This window comes from Bombyx mandarina, chromosome 24 (assembly GCF_030267445.1).
Source record: "Bombyx mandarina strain Sakado chromosome 24, ASM3026744v2".
NCBI classification, from domain to species: domain Eukaryota; kingdom Metazoa; phylum Arthropoda; class Insecta; order Lepidoptera; family Bombycidae; genus Bombyx; species Bombyx mandarina.
The window spans coordinates 9,681,387-9,701,622 of NC_143230.1; the positions used below are offsets into that span (position 1 = coordinate 9,681,387).

General features: G+C 36.7%; 3 protein-coding genes across 12 annotated transcripts in view; all 3 read right to left on the reverse strand.

Moving 5' to 3' along the window:
* DCTN1-p150 (dynactin subunit 1) overlaps nt 1–7,427 on the reverse strand; it is a 57,754-nt gene extending 50,327 nt beyond the window's left edge. For 5 of the 10 annotated variants that reach the window (XM_089737867.1, XM_089737864.1, XM_089737865.1 and 2 more), the window contains exons 1-3: nt 7,234–7,426; nt 6,951–7,159; nt 4,471–4,604 (exon numbers count right to left, since the gene is read on the reverse strand). In XM_089737867.1, the coding sequence (XP_089593993.1) occupies nt 4,471–4,604; nt 6,951–7,127 (311 nt within the window). In that variant the 5' untranslated portion in view covers nt 7,128–7,159; nt 7,234–7,426. Of the gene's footprint in view, nt 1–638; nt 690–4,470; nt 4,605–6,950; nt 7,160–7,233 lie in introns of all 10 variants that reach the window. The other 5 variants (XM_089737866.1, XM_089737863.1, XM_089737860.1 and 2 more) reach the window with 3 other exon arrangements.
* A 9,003-nt stretch (nt 7,428–16,430) lies between these two features.
* On the reverse strand, nt 16,431–18,011 carry eIF1 (eukaryotic translation initiation factor eIF1). The gene has a single exon (XM_028175044.2). The coding sequence runs from the start codon at nt 17,098–17,100 to the stop codon at nt 16,768–16,770; it is 333 nt and encodes a 110-aa protein (XP_028030845.1). The 5' UTR covers nt 17,101–18,011; the 3' UTR covers nt 16,431–16,767.
* Nucleotides 17,395–17,955, reverse strand: LOC114243525 (protein D1). Its single transcript, XM_028175043.2, has one exon. It carries the CDS (start codon nt 17,953–17,955, stop codon nt 17,395–17,397), a length of 561 nt encoding a protein of 186 aa, XP_028030844.2.
* Nucleotides 18,012–20,236: the final 2,225 nt, after the last annotated feature.

Sequence of the window (20,236 nt, forward strand, 5' to 3'; positions counted from 1 at the left end):
TTTAAATAAATATGAAAATTCTCGGAATTAAATAAAAATAACAATTTTGTTTTTCCTTTGATGTGTCGTTCCCCAGTCGGACGGATTCCTTTTGTTTGTTATAAGTTTATTTTAAACAAAAGTTTAGGTCTTTTATTTATCGATTGAGGCACTACGAAATCTGCTGGGTCAGCTAGTAAAGACTAAAAATCTCCAACTATACAATCATGCTATAGTTGCGCAGAGTTAAAGCCTTAAGAAAATTTCGACAAAGTACAATCCGACTTATCTTATTAAACCACTGTCTGGTTTAATTTTAAACATCCACACGATTTTTAAAATGACAATTATAAATAAAAAGCTAAAATTAATATTTCGCTTCACTCTCAAGCTAATTTATTTAATCATTAATATGAAACACAACAAAACACAAATCACTCGAATATTTAATTATTATTACTAGCGTTATATTTTAACACCTTAGCAACACTTATTTGTTTATGGCAACACAAACACACATTAATATTTTTATTATTTAAGAGACCTCTATTTTTACTAAATTATCCGCCTTTTTAAATATGGTAAACTAGCAACAATTCTTTTGGCCGCTACTTCTCATCATTTTGCAGCTTCTTAAATTTTAAAAATATTTGATATACCTTGTAACTTTACCGCACTTTCGATCTAAATTTGAGTTCGGTGTTGCCACTCTAAAAATAGTATTTGAACAGTTTAACAACTACAACGCTGTTTGACTTTGGTTGCTCAGATTTTTCTCGAGTTTACTTGATTTATATTCATAGTTAGTAATATTACGAATTTAACCCTTTATCGCATAGTACGTGAAACCCAAAACGCATGCCACTAAAACCCAATTAAAAATTCTAACTTAACGTTGAATAATATATCTAAATAATAAACTAGATTTGATCACACATATTAATGGGAATGGCGCCTTCTGGTGAAGCGAATCACCACCCGAAATGATGACCACGACAACTCTGCCAAGAGCGCATACGACTGAGAAGAAGGATTAATGGGAAAGCGGAAATTTATACTTTAATAAAGAATCTTTTGACACTCATTAGTCGTGTTGAAACAAAGCGTAATGATAATTTGTTAAAACGCTTTTATTAGGTCGACCTGCTTCTATCTAGGTCACGAAATCTTCAAACGTAAATTAATAGCAACGTAATGCTATATCCAGTCCTTGCTCATAAACCTGGAGGCGGTAATAGAATCTTCAAGAACAAGAACTCATAGAGTTGAAACTCTTTAGTCGCGTTGAAACAAAGCGCATTGATAATTTGTTAAAACGCTTTTAATAAGTCGACCTCTTCTATCTATATAACGAAATATTTCAATTAACTTAATAGCAACATAATACTATTTACAATACCTGCTCATAAACTTGGGGGCGGTTATAGAAGCGTTAAGAACAAGAACTCATAGAGTTAAACCCCTTTGTTGCGTTGAAACAGAGCGGATTGAGGATTTGTTAAAACGCTTTTATTGGGTTTACCTGCTTCTATCTATGTAACTTTCAACGCAAATGAATAACAACGTGATACTATATCCAGTGTTTGCTCATAAGCCTGGGGGCGGTAATAGAATCTTCAAGAACAAGAACTCATAGAGTTGAAACTCATTAGTCGCGTTGAAATAGAACGTATTGACAATTTGTTAAAAGGCTTTTATCAGGTCGACCTGTATCAATCTTACGGAATTTCCCAGCGCTATCATACTTCAAGAGATCCGATTAACTTGAATATTTGCACACGTATCAAAGATCGATGACAAAACATTAACTACAGTACTTTATCCCAATATCCTGATCAAGATTCCCAATATTTTAAATACTTCAAGTTTTTATGGACGACCAAGGTTTGTTTCGACGATATCATCATCTTTTGTTTTTTTTCTCAAAAAATTTAGGTCCTAATATGAACTCTATCTTAAATGTCTATACAATTACCACACCTAAAATTGTTACATATACAACGAATATATCTACTATAGAGTATAACATTTTCAAGTTTCTAATTTTGAGAAGGAATTTTTACCAAGTATTAAGAAGAGTTTTGATGCCGAAAACTGGGCAAAGTGGAGGAATTTAATTAGGAAAGCGGACTCTGGCACTAGACCGGAAAACGTTAGAAAGAAGAAGAAAATTAAGAGGACTTTTTATGGTCATTATCTACAATGTTATTGCAGGCTCTACGTGGAAGAGGTAATGCCACGACCGGAACTTATGGCAGGATTTGGGGGAGGCCTATGCGAAAGCAAAACAATCTTAGCCGATGTGAAATGGAAAGAAAAAAAAAAGAATAGTATGTACCTAAATATGAATTAAGGTTGTTAATAAAGGCTTCTTTATCTTTATCTAAAACATTTAGCTCTAGTGCGATCAAAGTTTTATTATTATTTAGATACATTATTTAGATTCACCAACGTTTAACTTATCGAAACCATGAATGAAAGATTAAGCTCAGAGTTCATGTTAATCTAGAAAAAAAATACCCTACATTATTTAATACCTTATCCGTCGCTTCTTGATAAATTTAGACACATAACAATTGGTCGGTTTTATGAATTGTTTATATGCTGATTGTTAAAATTGAGAAATAAATCAGTATGTCAAGATTAAGCAACTCTGATAAAAATAAGTTTAAATTATTGGCTAAATTATACATTAGATCCATCGCGAAGGAACATTAAATCAAAAAATATATTGGAAGCAATTCCAAATCGAAATGTGGCTTTAATATCGAGATATACATATATTTTATATAATGCTGTTGTCTATTCTAACCACCCTCCCTTTCCATTCTGATGTTGTGGAGGCGCTTATGCCTTTATTATCTTATTACTTAGTTATCTAGTTTATTATAGAAGAATTATTTTGTCCGTGCAGTTTGGGTGATAAAAAATCGGAGCTGTGAAGCGAGTATTTCGCTCTCTCTTCCACTCACGAGCCTTATGGACGGGCATAGTGATGCGCATTATTGTTGTCGATAATCGTTATCGATAGTGTATTTAGTTTTATCATTTTGTGGGTTAGTGATAAAAATGAAAGAAAAAATCACTAATCGAACACTTACACCACATATCGCCGCAGCAAGTTAACGAGAACGGCAGAAATTAACACTTTATAACTTTTCGGGATCTATTCTTATTTCAGTGAAAATTTTTAACACATTGTTGATAACACATGCAAATATTATTTTGAATAAATTATGCCGTTTTGATACAAAACAAAGGAGTAGCCATTGTGTCACTAAAGAAATTCAGAGAACGAATGCATAAAAACACATTTCTCTTCGACATAATCTATACTAATATTATAAAGAGGAAAGATTTGTTTGTTTGTTTGTTTCGAATAGGCTCCGAAACTACTGGACTGATTTGAAAAATTATTTTTCCATTAGAAGCCGACATTGCCCCTGATGAACATAGGCTACTATTTTTAAATTTTTTTTTATTTTTTTTTTTGGTTTCATGTGTGTTTTATTGTTTCTGAAGCGAAGCGAGGGCGGGTCGCTAGTGTTCTATAATTGGCAGGTAACTCATAACATAACAATATATCACCACCCTTCGTATACCACCCCGCCGCCGAAGACCTGCCTTCGATGACTCATTTGTTTTTATCGATAGTGGCGTTGCGCCCGCGCAACATGATCACCGCCCTAGCCGGGCTATGTTTTATGACCCAAACTGCACGTACAAAATAATTCTACTATTGTCATCTATTAGACCGTTTTTATTTATAGAACTTTCGAAAATGTCTATAGTCTGTCAAACGTAGCTTGATGCGCGGGACTGTTTGGCGAGTGACTTAATAAGCTATTTGTTTTACATTAATCGAATTTCTTAGAACAGAACTTAAGTTTTTAAATATAATTTTACCTAAAATCCCATATATGTTTAACTAGCTATTATATTGTTGTCAAAATTTATCAAGCAAACAGGCGTAGGATAAATTACTAATGAAATAGAATTTGGCATATTAAATCTATCTCAACTAAAGTGATTCCTAAAATGACACCCATTTCCGTGCTCCATTATAATTTATATGCTTTTAATTAATCCGCAAACATTCTACGAATAAATCCAAATTGGTAATACCACAAAAATAGCACAAAGCAAAATGTTGACTATATTAACTGCGTATGATCTCACATCTAATGTCTGTATCAGATTTATTTTTGTCTTTACTAAATTTTTTTTAATTATCATATCACTTTCCGAGTAATATACTAATCTGTGACATAACGGTTCGTTCACATACTAGTGATAGATTTTTCAGCTACATTTTGCCTTGCAAATAATTTTTCAAGCTATTACACTAGTTCACCCATTAAAACATAACTTTTATTCTATGATTTTCAGTTTATCATTATACAAACATTAAATACGGATAATAATTTTTTTTTAACTTTTGAGGTTCGTTTAGTCTTTTATAATATTTAGAACTTAAGTACAGTTACATACCTGCTCAATCTCCTACCAAGAGCAGTCTTGGTGTCCCCAGAGGGGGTAGTGACGGATGTCTCCATCGGATTGTCATCGGCGTCCAGCAGCTGTATTTGGGCAGGACGGACGAAGACACCGAAATTCTCATCGCACTGAAATTATTTGTATGACCATTTTAATTTTTCCACATTAACATGATAAACGTTAATTTGCAATGTGCACCTTCTGTGAAGGGTAGATTTTGATCAACGAATTTCTCTTTCGAACTTCCTCTTAATAGCAAAAAATCTATGAGATAATACTGGAGATAATACTTCAATGCGGTTAGTTGCCCTCAATTAAGAAAAATAGTATTATTATTCGCCAATAGATGTCGGGAAGAGTTGATTATTGAAAACACGAATAAAACAACATTTTCTGAAAATAAATCGTAGCTAGATCGATTTATCGCCCCCCAAATCCACTGTATACAAAATTTTATGAAAATCGTTGAGGCCGTTTCCGAGATTCAGATTATATACATATATATTAATATACAAGAATTGCTCGTTTAAAGGTATAAGATAACACTAAAGGCTTTAATAGAAACTGTCGATAAGCCCAAAGCAATCTTACTTGAAACTATAATTAACCATATTAAAGTATTATCTATATAGACAGAAAACATAAACAAACAGAGGTATTACATGGTGCCTATTAGGTATACAGTCAAAACCGTTTACTGCGACATCGTTTAGAACAACATGCCGGTTATAATAACCTAGAACAAAGGTCCCGGCTGAATGCTATATGACCGCCTTATTAAAAATATTGCTTTATACGACATTGCTTATAACGACATACCTCATAAAACGACCACATTTAACTAATATTTCGGAGAATTAGATCTGTTAGAACGACCGGCTAAGCTGTATTGTAAACAATTTGAATAGGTATCCACATCTGTCTTCAATGGCTATTAAAATCAGGAAAGAAAACAATAGGATTTAGTTTAGTGTAGGGTCTTTTCTAATTCTTAGAAACAAAACACGTGCATGCAGTAGAGTCAAAGTCCGCTTCTTCATATCTATTCAGTTAGTTTGTTACTTATCTATACACAAGACGCACCAAAACTTTGTGGAGTTATTCGTGAAACTTTCAAAATGTCGCAAAGAAAAAGAAAACAAATTAATATTGAAGAAAAATCGCGTATTATGTAAATATATTTTTCCAATAATTCCCTATCGATTTGTTTGTACTTGCACGATACACATTAAACATCACCGGTTGTTACGACTATCGGTTTTTACGACTGAATATGAGCAGTCCCTTCGATGTCGTTATAACAGATTTTGACTGTATTTATGAAATAAATATATTTATCATAATATGCATTTAAATTAATTTTTATTATATTATGTGCTCGTTTCATAGGCATAATTCGTATACTGAATACCATCTAATTGATCATCTCTTCCAATTATTCAACCAATGCACCTACTACACTCTTTTGCATCACCCTTTTGATAACTGGTAGAGATGTCATAAAAAGTCTTTATGGCCTAAAGGATAAGACGTCCGGTGCATTTGTATCTAACAATGCAACGATGTTCGAATCCCACAGGCAGGTACCGATTATTCTAATGAAATACATACTTAACAAATGTTCACTATTTACTTCCACAGTGAAAGAATAAGATCATGTAATAAAAATTAAACTTGCAAAATTATAATTTGCATAATTACTGGTGGTAGGACATCTTGTGAGTACGCACGGGTAGGTACCACCACCCCTCTTATTTCTGCCGTGAAGCAGGAATGTATTTCGATTTGAAGGGTGGGAGGTACGTGAATGGGTGGAAAGAAAGATATTATACTTTATCGCACACCAAAACACAATTAACTTTGAAAAACAGTCTACCGGCAGATATCATTATACAATAGGCAGTCTAATCTTCAGATTCAAGAGATATTTTTTTTTTTTTCTGTGAAAGTAACAGCATGTTTGTTGTGGTATACCATTATTAACAATATTCGGAGTGGTAAAATCAAATCTACGTAACAGATGGAAAATTAATAACATGACATGTACATTGTCAGCAAAAAAATATTTTATACAAATTAAGGTATGGCTATGTTTCAGCTTATACTTAAGGTACAAGACTAGACTGAAATTTTATGTAAATTATGTAATCATAACAATAAAAGTTAGCAGAACCTTCAAGAACCAGCCTTATAAGACAAACGAGACCATAGGAGTACTGCAGTCACAGAATGAAAAAAGTCACCAAATATACCACCAAAATAAAAATATAAAGGTCACCAATTGAACTGCTTTAAGCTTTGATCGGTTCTCCCAATATCAAGACACACATTAGCTTTTGTTAAGTTGTCAATATTTAAAAATAATTATTCACCATCGGAATATAATAAGTTAAAAAAAAATTAGGAGTTACAAACTTTGTCTTATATGTAAATATAACAAGTGAATAGATAATTTTAACTTGATTAATACTTACAGTGAAATAAGCGTGACCACGGACTGTACCGTTGTTTTTTCCCTTCGGTTCATCCAAGATCACGCCGATCCATTTCCCCGTAGCGAATGTTGGGTGTCCAACATAAGCAACTGTGCCTTTCACGTCTTTAACGACAACCATCACCCGCTGCCCCAACGTTAAATCCTTATCGGACATATTTAGGGTATTCTTCCCTTAAGAAAATATAACTGAAAAACAATGAATAAAAAAATACAATGTTCTTTCAAATTTATTTTATAAGTCAAAAAGCCTTAATGTATACCTTATTTGGAATACACGGCTCTTAAATTAATACTGTGTATTTAGTATTTAAGAATTTGCTCATAATTTTATTCAAAATTTATTTTGCTGTTATAATCTAGATTTTGATAATCCTATTTAATAAAAAAACGTATTTTATTGCAGATTTTCTAATGCATTTGTATTGCGGATTTTCGTTTGACACATATCAACACAATAACGTCAAATTGACGGATGAGCAATCGCTTTAGATCTTAATGTTCCAATACACGCAGCATTGACTTTTGATAGAAATCATGACCACGTAGCTGGACAAAGGTGAATGAAGTTAGCCCCTCAAAAAATTTTTTTTTCCTGTTTTCTACTTATTTTCTATTAATTCGTTTGTTCATCATTTGTTCTTGATTGTTCACTGTTAATAATTGTGTGTTCTGCATTTATTTATTTTTAAAAAAATTATTAAAAATATATCTCCATTTGACCGAATCCAACGTAGGGCATCTCGGATTGTCGACGATCCTGAACTTGCCGATCGGCTAGATCCTTTGGCACTGCGTAGGGATCTATCTTCCCTATGCATACTTTACAGAATTTACAATGGGGAGTGTTCCGAGGAGTTGTTCAATTTAATAGAAGCCGCTGATTTTCGCAACCGATCGTCTCGCCGGAACTATCATCCGCACCATCTGGATGGTTGGCGTTCCACTACAATGCGTTTTAAAAACAGTTTTCTGCCACGCACAGTAAATCTCTGGAATTCGTTGCCATCAGCGGTCTTCCCCAACAACTGCGACATTGGGTTATTCAAGAAAAGAGCATATTCTTGTCTGAAGGGTAGGCAACGCACTGGCGTAAACGCTGGTGACCGTGGGCGGCGGTGAATCACTTACCATCAGGTGACCCGTCTTGCTAGTTTGCCTCTTAGTTGTTAAAAAAAAAAATACAAATAATCTTGCATGAACAATTAGGTGTAAAAAGTTGTTTTCCTGATGGATACCGCATTCGCTCTGTGAAGAGCAAAAAGCGGTTCGCGTTACTTGGTGCGTCAGAACTCTCGAAAGATTCCACGCAGGATCCTCAAATGCTGTATACAACATTGTATCAGGTGACGAATCCTGGATATACGCGTACGAACCCGAAACAAAAAACCAGTCACGAGTTTGGGTGTTCGAAAATAAGTTAAAGCCAACAAAAATTGTTCGTTCACGGAGTGTTGCAAAAAAAATGGTGGCCACGTTTGTCTCCAAAACCGGCCATGTTACGACTATTCCTCTTGAGGGACAAAGAACGGTTAATGCAGAATGGTATGCTAGCATTTGTTTGCCACAGGTCGTTTCTGAACTCCGTAAAGAGAACTGCAACCGCCGCATCATCCTCCATCACGACAATGCGAGTTCTCACACCGGGCACAGAACAAAAGAGTTTTTAGAACAAGAAAACATAGAATTATTAGACCATCCGCCGTACAGCCCCGACCTAAGCCCTAATGATTTCTATACTTTCCCTAAAATAAAGAATAAATTGCGTGGACAGAGATTTTCATCACCTGAAGAAGCTGTGGACGCCTACAAAACGGCCATTTTGGAGACCCCAACTTCCGAATGGAATGGTTGCTTCAATGATTGGTTCCATCGTATGGAAAAATGTGTCAAATTTCGCGGAGAATACTTCGAAAAGCAATAAATACATTTTTAATTAATAATGTTGTGTCACTTCGTTAATTCCCGAAATTTTCAGTACCGCCCTCGTAAGCCCATATTTAGCATATTTGTGGAAAACAGAATCAAAATAATAATGAGTTGCTAGCCATAGAAGACCAGCATAGAAGTCTTATTAAAATGATCTTGTATGGCATATAATTCTCCATGTAGTTTTCCAGCTAAAATGTTATTTTACTAATTTTAGGAATATAATTTCGACTGTGTAAAAAATTTATTATAATGTATACCTACATTATCTCTTGAAAGATAAATAATGAACATATTTACTTATTTGTTTATATTACAAGTGAACTCTTAGCCTATCTTTTTTATACCTTCATAACGATAGGTAGGAGGATGGAAAAAATGTATTTGGTCTAACTTTACGCCAATGCACATTGTTTCATTTATTAATTTTTTAATTTTTTTAATTAAACTGTATACCAATTAATTGCCCCTTCAGGATTTATATTTTTTTTAAAACCGCGTAGAAAGTTTAGGCATTATAGTTGACGCATGCGCAGTACACATATTTTGCATACATCTATTCAACTAATACAAATAGTTAATTTAAAAAAAAAAGAGTAATTTCGAAAGAGAACAAACGTATTTTATATAAGAACAATCGAAAATGAATATTTACGAGTCATTAAGGACGAAAAATATAAAAAATTGCAATAGAGGGGCTAACTTGTAGATATATTTTTAATAATTTTTTTAAAATAAATAAATGCAGAACAAACAATTATTAACAGTGAACAATCAAGAACAAATGATGAACAAACGAATTAATAGAAAATAAGTAGAAAACAGGGAAAAAAAATTTTTTTGCTGGGCTAACTTCATTCACCTGCTGGACAATTAATTATTTCAAATTCCGTTCCAATTTCCAATCCATAAAATAAAACACACTTCCTAACCTTTTTGCATGGCAGACGCACAAACCGCGCAGGCCAAGAAATGGGAGAAAAAAAAAAGATTTAATTTTGAATTTTAAAAGCTGGCTTTACAGTTTATATATGTCGTATGTATTGAGAAATCTGTTCATAATCTAAAATGTAACAACGCTATAAACGTCAACACCGTTATAAGGAATCCTTCTTATTTGAAGTGAACCAATGAAAAAATGTACTGTTTTATAGGTAGGTCGTCAAATCCAAATTCTGTGGTCAAATCCCATCAAAATGAAATTTGTCTACATTATTCATAGCACACTAAAATAAATTCTTTTAACAGGTATATGTTACGTAGCAATGTTTTTATATTTATTTTAAGTTCTCTCTATTACTCAAGATTTATATGTAATACTATATAATATTAAAACTACTAACTATATAATATTAGAATTTCTTTTATAAAAAATAACAATTACAGACTAAACTATAAATCCCGCCACAGTACAGACACTGAAAAGTCGATAATCACAATTCATCCAACACCTTTTTTTTTATTGCTCTGGGTGACCAACGTCTGTGGAGCAGCCACGTCAATGCCTACCGCTCAGTACTCCGTTCAAACCTCTTTTGGAAAAGGATGTTAAAGATAGTTCCGCTTAAGAGAGTTCAATTCCAGGCTCGACGGTATGTGTCAGAAATGATATCCGAAAACGCATTAAAGACGAGCGCAGCACGTTCAAAGTAATATCGATGGACTCTGCTTTCATTGAGGATAGTACTATGAGAAAAGGAGAAGATCATTGCAAACAAGTCGTCGTGGCCTAAAGGATAAGACGTCCGGTGCATTCGTATGTAGCGATGCACCGGTGTTCGAATTCTGCAGGCGGGTACCAATTTTTCTAGTGAAATACGTACTCAACAAATGTTCACGATTGACTTCCACGGTGAAGGAATAACATCGTGTAATAAAAACCAAACCCGCAAAATTGTAATTTGCGTAATCACTGGTGGTAGGACCTCTTGTGAGCCCGCACGGGTAGGTACCACCACCCCGCCTATTTCCGCCGTGAAGCAGTAATGCGTTTCGGTTCGAAGGGTGGGGTAGCCGTTGTAACTTTACTGAGACCTTAGAACTTATATCTCGAGATGGGTGGCGCATTTACGTTGTAGATGTCTATGGGCTCCAGTAACCACTTAACACCAGGTGGGCTGTGAGCTCGTCCATCCATCTAAGCAATAAAAAAAAAAAAAAAAAAAAAAAAAAACAATCCGCGATGACACATAATCTTCCACAATCCGCCTTTTCTTCATGGAGTCCAATAGAAGTATGTGCTAATTATAGGCCTCAACGAAAAGTCCAAGCGAAGCCGCTTTTGTACATTATAAAGCAAAATCATTACCCAGACATGAAGTTCCGCTTTCTTTCGAGGACTCTCAACATTACCAATACCCTCGGAAGGGTCCTCGAATACTATTTAGAACTGTGACACCACGACACGACCAGACTATTGCAGTAACAGCTCACGTGAAGTTGTTGTTGTGGCTTAAAGACGTCAGCAATGCCATAGGAAAATCGCTGCTTACCACTGAACTCTTTTCCAACTTCGGTCGACGGAGGGTAGGGACAAGGTTCGGCAAACACTGTTAATAATAATTCGCAGTCAAATTTTACCTGGTAAAACCGCACCCATTGTTCCACCGTCCAAACTAGAATATATTTATTCTTTATTTGTACACACAGTTAATATAATACAGTAATTGCGATAAGATATAAAAAATGGCGAGCTTAACTCAACAATTGAGTTGTCTACCAGCTAACCGTTCTTAAAGAAGGAAAGCTTTACATGAGTGGGTAGATGAGTACAATCTAATTAATTTAATTATTGATACTATAGACAATAAAAATAAAAATAATAAAAATAAACACTAATACATAATATATCAAACTATATACATACACAATTACACACATAAATAACATAAACATATACATACACGTACATATATAATGAAATACATAAAATAAATACATTAAAGTAATACTAAATTGATAGATAGTGCTCCTTTATTGCCTTCCTGAATACTTCAAGTGAGGGACTTGCACGGATTGAGGGTGGAACTGAGTTCCACAGACGCACAGAGTGCACAGTGAACGAACCGCCGTAGCGGCTGGAGGAGTGAGGGGGAAAATTAAGGAGAAGGGATCTACTTGTTATAATACCGCTTCACCCTAGAAATAGTTAAGACGATGGTATCTAAGCCGTGCGCGCTTATAATACGATCTATAACCAGTAAATGTAAGATAAGTCGTCGTGGCCTAAAGGATAACGCGTCCGTCCACCCCCGATTACTCTCTTTAGACAACCCATACCCTGGGCCAGGAAGATCAAGTACCTGGGCGTTACCCTGGATGCATCGATGACATTCCGCCCGCATATAAAATCAGTCCGTGACCGTGCCGCGTTTATTCTCGGTAGACTCTACCCCATGATCTGTAAGCGGAGTAAAATGTCCCTTCGGAACAAGGTGACACTTTACAAAACTTGCATAAGGCCCGTCATGACTTACGCGAGTGTGGTGTTCGCTCACGCGGCCCGCACACACATAGACACCCTCCAATCCCTACAATCCCGCTTTTGCAGGTTAGCTGTCGGGGCTCCGTGGTTCGTGAGGAACGTTGACCTACACGACGACCTGGGCCTCGAATCAATTCGGAAATACATGAAGTCAGCGTCGGAACAATACTTCGATAAGGCTATGCGTCATGACAATCGCCTTATCGTTGCCGCCGCTGACTACTCCCCGAATCCTGATCATGCAGGAGCCAGTCACCGTCGACGCCCTAGACACGTCCTTACGGATCCATCAGATCCAATAACCTTTGCATTAGATGCCTTCAGCTCTAATACTAGGGGCAGGCTTAGGGACCCCGGTAACCGTACTCGTCGAACTCGACAAAGAGGTCGACGTGCAACCTAACCCATGCATCAGCCCGCTGAGTTTCTCGCCGGATCTTCTCAGCGGGTCGCGATTCCGATCCGGTAGTAGATTCATTCGCGAAACAATTGTTCTTGAGTTGTTAGGTCTCCTTCGGAGGCGCTCGGGCAGTTGCTAGCAAATCCCACCCCTCTTGGCTGAGCCTTTGCTCGCCCACCTGTCCTGGTGAAACTGGAAAGGATTGACTTCTAAAGTGGAGGAATAACATCGTGTAACAAAAATCAAACCCGCAAAATTATAATTTGCGTAATTACTAGTGGTAGGACGTCTTGTAAGTCCGCACGGGTAGGTACCACCACCCCGCCTATTTCTGTAATGAAGTAGTAATGCGTTTCGGTTTGAAGGGTGGGGCAGCCGTTGTAACTATACTTGAGACCTTAGAACTTATATCTCAAGGTGGGTGGCGCATTTACGTTGTAGTTGTCTATGGGCTCCAGTAACCAATTAACACCAGGTGGGCTGTGAGCTCATCCACCCATCTACGCAATAAAATAAAAATATACTCTGAGCCCAATCACGTGCTACTAGTTTTATTTAACGCTCTATCTAATTAAATAATACTCAAGTCAGTGACCATGAAAACTATATAGTATTGGAAATATATGAATTGTTCCATCCGGGCGTAGCTGGAATAACTCCTTAGGATACCAGGCCCACTGAGTTTCTCGCCGGATCTTCTCAGTGGGTCGCAATTCCGATCCGGTAGTAGATTCTGCCAAGCACTACACTTGCTAGGGTTAGTGTTAGCAAATTCTTTCAGGTTGAACCCGTGAGCTCACCTACCCGTTAGGGCGTAGCTGGAATAGCCCCTAGGCTACCAGTGAATAGGTAGGCGAAACAAGGTAGGTACCACCACCCCGCTTATTTCTGTCATGAAGCGGTAATGCGTTTCGATTTGAAGGGTGGGGCAGCCGTTAAAACTATACTGAGACTTCAGAACTTATATCTCCAGGTGGGTGGCGCATTTACGTTGTAGATGTCTATGGGCTCCAGTAACCACTTGACACCAGGTGGGCTGTGAGCTCGTCCACCCATCTAAGCAATAAGAATTGATAGAATTAAAATAATAAACCCAAGACAAAATCGTATGAGTAGTTTTAATTGTATCTCAAACGCACGAAAACCAAGGAATATGTTTAGATCAATCACCATCTTAGACTATTTTTGCCACGAATCAGTCATGCGTTCCGATTTCCAGGGCGTTATATCCGTTTTACAGCTTCGAACTCACTATTAAAGTGTGCTTATTGCGAGTGTTCTAACGTTCTCGACAGCGTTAATGTTAACTCCAATTTGTATGAAGCTGAAACGTTTGCCTACGTTTGCCGCTAGGGGCGCTCTTTCCAACTCCATACAAATTTCAGTTAACTTTTACGCTATCGAGAACGTTAAAAAAGTCGCACTAAGCACAAATAACAGTTTTATTTATTTATTGCTTAGATGGGTGGACGAGCTCACAGCCCACCTGGTGTTAAGTGGTTACTGGAGCCCATAGACATCCACAACGTAAATGCGCCACCCACCTTGAGATATAAGTTCTAAGGTCTCAAGTATAGTTACAACGGCTGCCCGCCCCACCCTTCAAACCGAACGCATTACTGCTTCACGGCAGAAATAGGCAGGGTGGTGGTACCCACCCGCGCGGACACTCAAGAGGTCCTACCACCAGTAATTACGCAAATTATAATTTCACAGGTTTCATTTTTATTACACGATGTTATTCCTTCACCGTGAAAAATCAATCGTGAACATTTGTTGAGTACGTACCTATTTCATTAGAAAAATTGGTACCCGCCTGAGATTTGAACACCGTTGCATCGCTCAACACGAATGCACTGGACGTCTTATCCGCTAAGCCACGACGACTTCTAGACAGTTGCAGCCTTCACGTTCTGAATTCTGTGAGCTCTAGTATACTTAACCGATAAAGGATAAAAAGCGCAATGAATATTTACTACGTACAGTGTAGCATTCTTTAGTAACCCAAGCAAGCCGGGGTCATAACCCTACTAGACTATCAAATTATAAGGGTATTATAATAATGTATTTTAGCGTAAGTTATTTAACATACAATATAAACAAGAAAAGGTAGCCAGCGATATGTAGGTAGCGTAAGCAATAACGTACTTTTTAATTACACTTACGCGGAAGCAAACTAGGAAACATTAAGCAAACAGATAACAAAGTATTGTAGGTATCAATGTGTATCAGTCGGTAATAGATCGAAAACGAGTTACTTAAATGACATCATTGAACCGTGGAAAAATACCGGAAGTACCCTGGGATCTTGCAACTAATTTATATGAGTTTTGCTCAAGTTTAACTAAGCTAACAATGGGCCCACTAAACTAACACAGTCGTTGACTAGATTGAAAAGAAATGAAAAGCAGCTTAGACATAAATTCCAATCACGCAAAGAAAAAAAAAATGTTATCGTATGTACCTATTGTAAATATTATTGTCTGAAATTGGGCGTCAGATACGTTCAAACTTAGAGTAATAATAGCATACTAATAGCATATTTATTACTTCTATGCGTTCAAAAATATTTATTCAGTTCTTAGTCTCAGAAATTTGACTTTGAAACTGACCTACAGTAATCTTCTCCCTCCATCCGCCTCCATCTTTGCTTATAAGAATTATACTGTGTACAGGACACATAATTTCAGTAATAAAATTAATAGTATATACTGTCGACGTAGATTCATCATTTTAATCATTAAAGCATCAATTGTATTGTCGGCGTGCTTCGCCTTAATGATTGTAAATTAATTTATTTCATATTTGCATTATAGATACCTATATGTCGTAACAAAACCATTTTAAACACTTTTGAAATATGTAAAAATATTTGACATTGGATGCCTCGTTTTCCATCCACTCGCTTAATTTCTAATTCCAGGCTCTTAAAGTAAACTTCCTTATCATTTGTCTGAAGTGATCTTGTATTTAATAATTATCTCAACTCTAGACCTTATTTCAATGCTGATTGTAAAAGGCATTCTGTGATGAAATCAACACATCACATAAAAAATATAAAGTAGCAGTGATTCAAGTTTCAAGAGAATCCAATGACCTCACTCATTGCCACACTGGCTAAATTAAGGTTATGAGTCATGTTTCCTCTATGTCCACAAACTATATTGTATAGGCGATAAAGGCGAAATTTGTTTGCATTGTCTGTGTAATTATTATTAATACAACAATTTGTCAGTTCGAGAATTTACTTACGAATTATCTAGTCTGTGGTATTTTTCTTGACACAAACATACAAAGTCCAAACCGATACAAATTATGAGCATGTGTTGAACAAATGATTTTAAAATTATGGTTCGCTTAAATTATATCGTCATATCTGTTAATCAGGTAAACATTGAAACTAAATAACGAAGGCCCTTTGCTTATCTTTGTTTATTATAACAAGGAAACGTTAGAAAACTTCACAGCATCATATCACCGTGCCTTTGTTCCATGCAACACGTATTTCCGTGACTTAGCTCCAACTTACCTACTTTCACTCACATTCACTGCACACATAGGTAATCACATTTGCAGAACCACCGTTATGTGCTGCTAGCAACCATAGCAGATTGCACACGCGACAATCAAAATAAAAGTGGAATGCATACAAAAACATGTTATTTATTAATTGAATTATTACAGCAATTTAAAAATACAATGTCGTATAAAAACAAAAACAAGCTATTAGGTATATTCACTATTTCGTTCGATTGATTATTTTGCAACTTATGAGACGAGACGGCGGCGATAATATATAAGATTTACAATATTTTATACAACAGAGGAAGTCGCAAGGCACAGGGCGCGGACAACCGTGTTCTCTTTTCTCTGTAGACGTCGGTGCTCTCTAAATACATATTTTTAATAGGATTTATAATTACAACGCGCAATCTCTCATAATACAATGTTGAGTGTGGACATGTTATGTTTTAGCAGGGCGGCTTAGAAACCGTGCACCTTGAGTTGTTCAGGCTTCACTAAGCCGGATTTGGTGAGCCACTGGCAAATATTCTCTCGCTGGTCGCCCTGAAGCTGCAGCACCTCGCCGTACTCCGGGTGCTCCACGACCGTACCGTTGCACGCGAACTCCTTCTTGCATGCCCGCACGATCTTCTTCAGGTCATATTCCGAGGAAAGGCCTTGCACCGTAGTCAGCGTCTTACGCCCGTTTCGTTGCTGGATACGGACGTGGACTAAACCATCTTGAACGTCGTCCTCCGAGCTTTTGATAGCATCGGCGAATGGGTCGAATGTGTTGAGATTCTGGATGGACATACGATTGAACGTAGGGTCTCTTTGTTTCAACGAAACGCTGCGATACTACGCACTCAACAATATAACTGTCACTGATAACGCGCTGTTATGTGCTCGCTGACAAACAGCCAATTTATGTTAACTCCAAAACGTAATGGCGGATGAGACGAGAAAAATGGAAATGTCACGCGGAGGCGGAAACAATCGATCCGTACCATAGACAAAAATGACAATTCGCTTTCAAAGTAAAGGTAGCTACACACAGTTAGAAACCATATCGATTTTAAATATGTTTTTAACATTTTAAGTTAGTATCTATCCCTTTAACTTCGCGTACAATTTTGGAACATAAGAATCGTACTGAGCAACGAAGAAATTTCCCGCAACTGGAATTCCAAGTGTATACTGCTGAGCAAATTGAGAGATAGAAAACTTTCCTCTCTTTTCACCGGAATCGTTTGGTAATTTTGGAACTTTCGAAAAATCACATTTTTCTGGTTGCTTGTAAAGTAAAAATATGTACCTATGAAGGCCGGTTCCTTTCGGTGGCCCCGATCCAATATATTCCGATAAAATTTCACTTTTACCAATATTTCCACCGGAGATATTCCCGACTAACCAGTGCTGCCATTCTCGGAACTTTGGATTCTCCCGACTCGGCGCGTCCGGATCCACCATTGCAAGTGTATAATATTCATTTTCCTTACTAGCCCACTTGACAGTCGGAGCGTCTTTTACTTGAGTTGGAGTCACCTCTTTTCCCAAATCAACATTTATGCCGTTAGAATACTGAATATTCAACAACTCCGACGGTGGTGTTGTAATAATATCTGGCACTATGCAGTGCTTCTGGAACATTGTCTGTACGTTTGACATGATCGTTTAAGAACTCTGAACACGTGAGTCTGTTTGAGAAACTAATAGAAAATAATTGTTACCGAGCAAAGTTGAATTGTACTTTTCAACAAATTTTAGTTGCTAGGTTACCATCACAGATTACAACTATTTACATGTTTTTTTTAATTGCACTGTTTTCATTCAGTGAGCTATGACAAGACGAAAGACAATTATTTTACAATTCATTTTCAAATAAGCAACGCTTAGCTTTTTAAAAAACATCCCCCGCTAATTAACATAAAAATTACAATTGTTATATTTTATTAATAAGAAATATGTTGCTTCTATAATGACAGGATATAACTAGCCCACTGAGTTTCTCGCCGGATCTTCTCAGTGGTTTGCGTTTTTGATCTGGTGGTAGACAGGTAGATTCAGCGAAGCCCTGCTCTTGCTAGGGTTAGTGTTAACAACGCCCCATCTCAGAGTCCCGAGAGCTCACCCACTCGCTCGGTTACACTGGTATAGCCTCTCAAGGCTACCAGTATATACAGGAAAAAAAAACAAATTATCTTAATTTGCCATGCCGAAGATAGACAAGTTGCCGATTGCATTTTAAAGTAATGTATTCAAGCTTTATCCAGTAGGGTTAAAAAAAATACAAGTATAAAAAATATATGTGATATTTAATTTCCTATCAATCAGTCGTTACATAGACTAAATAGAAAAACTGTAAGCATGTGTACATCCTGTAAGTAAGTTGCTCTATAAGCTTTTGAAAACATTTTTCACACAAACAAACACAAACAGTTTTTTGAAAACTTCGAGGCCCACCAATTGCATTTACTATATCCTCACAAGGACAAAATAGCTAATTATTGTCAGAGTCCAAAAATAAGACGCCACTACCGAACTAAAAGTGTAAACGCTATAAACTAATGTCGTAACTTCGTTTTTCCTTTTTTCTGTGTGGCAATCGAATTAATGCGTTTTCAACTCAATGTTCCCAACACTAAAAATATTTACTCTTCGACATAGACCATAGTTCACCATAGATAATACATATGTACCCACACAGACAATACACCTAGGACAAATAAATGGTAAAAAATAATAAATTCTCAGTTGCATGAAAAATCAAGTGAGAAAGAATGAAAAGTAGATTTTTCTGAAATAGTTGTCGCCTATCTCTTAATTTAAATGATGCGAATATATTTTTTAATTTTATCTACTTAATTCTGTGAAACCGACGATATCGTTTCTACTAGTATTCTTTATCTACGAAGTTGAGAGTTAAGATATAATTCCCGCTAATTTATGCAAACCCTTCTTAGTCATTCGTTCATAGATTATACTTAATATTCATTAGTCTTAAAATATATGAGAATTTCGTACAACCCCCCCTATAATTTCTACAATATTGGTAGCAACAACTATTTTCCAAGGATCTCCTTTTAAATTATGTGCTAATGATTGTCAATGAAATTTTGCTATGCAAGAGACTCGGGGTTTTCTTTTTTGAAACTTACACCTACTCTAATTACCCCAAGCACTCTTAGTAGGTCTGGTAGGACCTCTTGTGAGTCCGCGCCGACAGGTACCACCGCCCTGCCTATTTCTACCGTGAACCAGTAATGCGTTTCGGTCTGAAGGGTAGGGTAGCCGTTATAACTATACTGAGATCTTAGAACTTATATCTCAAGGTGGGTGTTACATTTACGTTGTAGATATCTATGGGCTCCAGTAACCACTTAACACCAGGTGGGCTGTGAGCTCGCCCACCCATCTAAGCAATAAAAAAGCACTGGTATAAATTCAAATCCAAGCACCCCATCATTCACATCTTTTTTTTTTATTATATACTGGGCCAGGAACGACTTCATGATAAAAAACTTATCACTTTGCATAAGCATATACAAGGAAAATTTTGATGGACATGTAACTTACGATGTAATCTCGACAGTAGGATGACATTCCGCCCCCACATCAAGACGGTACGCGATCGTGCCGCCTTCATTCTAGGACGTCTCTACCCGATGATATGTAGGCGAAGTAAAATGTCCCTTAGAAATAAGGTGACACTCTACAAAACTTGCATACGCCCCGTCATGACCTATGCAAGTGTAGTGTTCGCTCACGCGGCCCGCACTCACTTAAAGTCATTCCAAATTATTCAATCCCGTTTTTGTAGGATAGCCGTCGGAGCCCCGTGGTTCGTCAGGAACGTCGACCTCCATGACGACCTGGACTTAGAGTCCACCAGTAAGTATATGCAGTCGGCGTCGATGCGCCACTTCGATAAAGCGGCACGACACGAGAA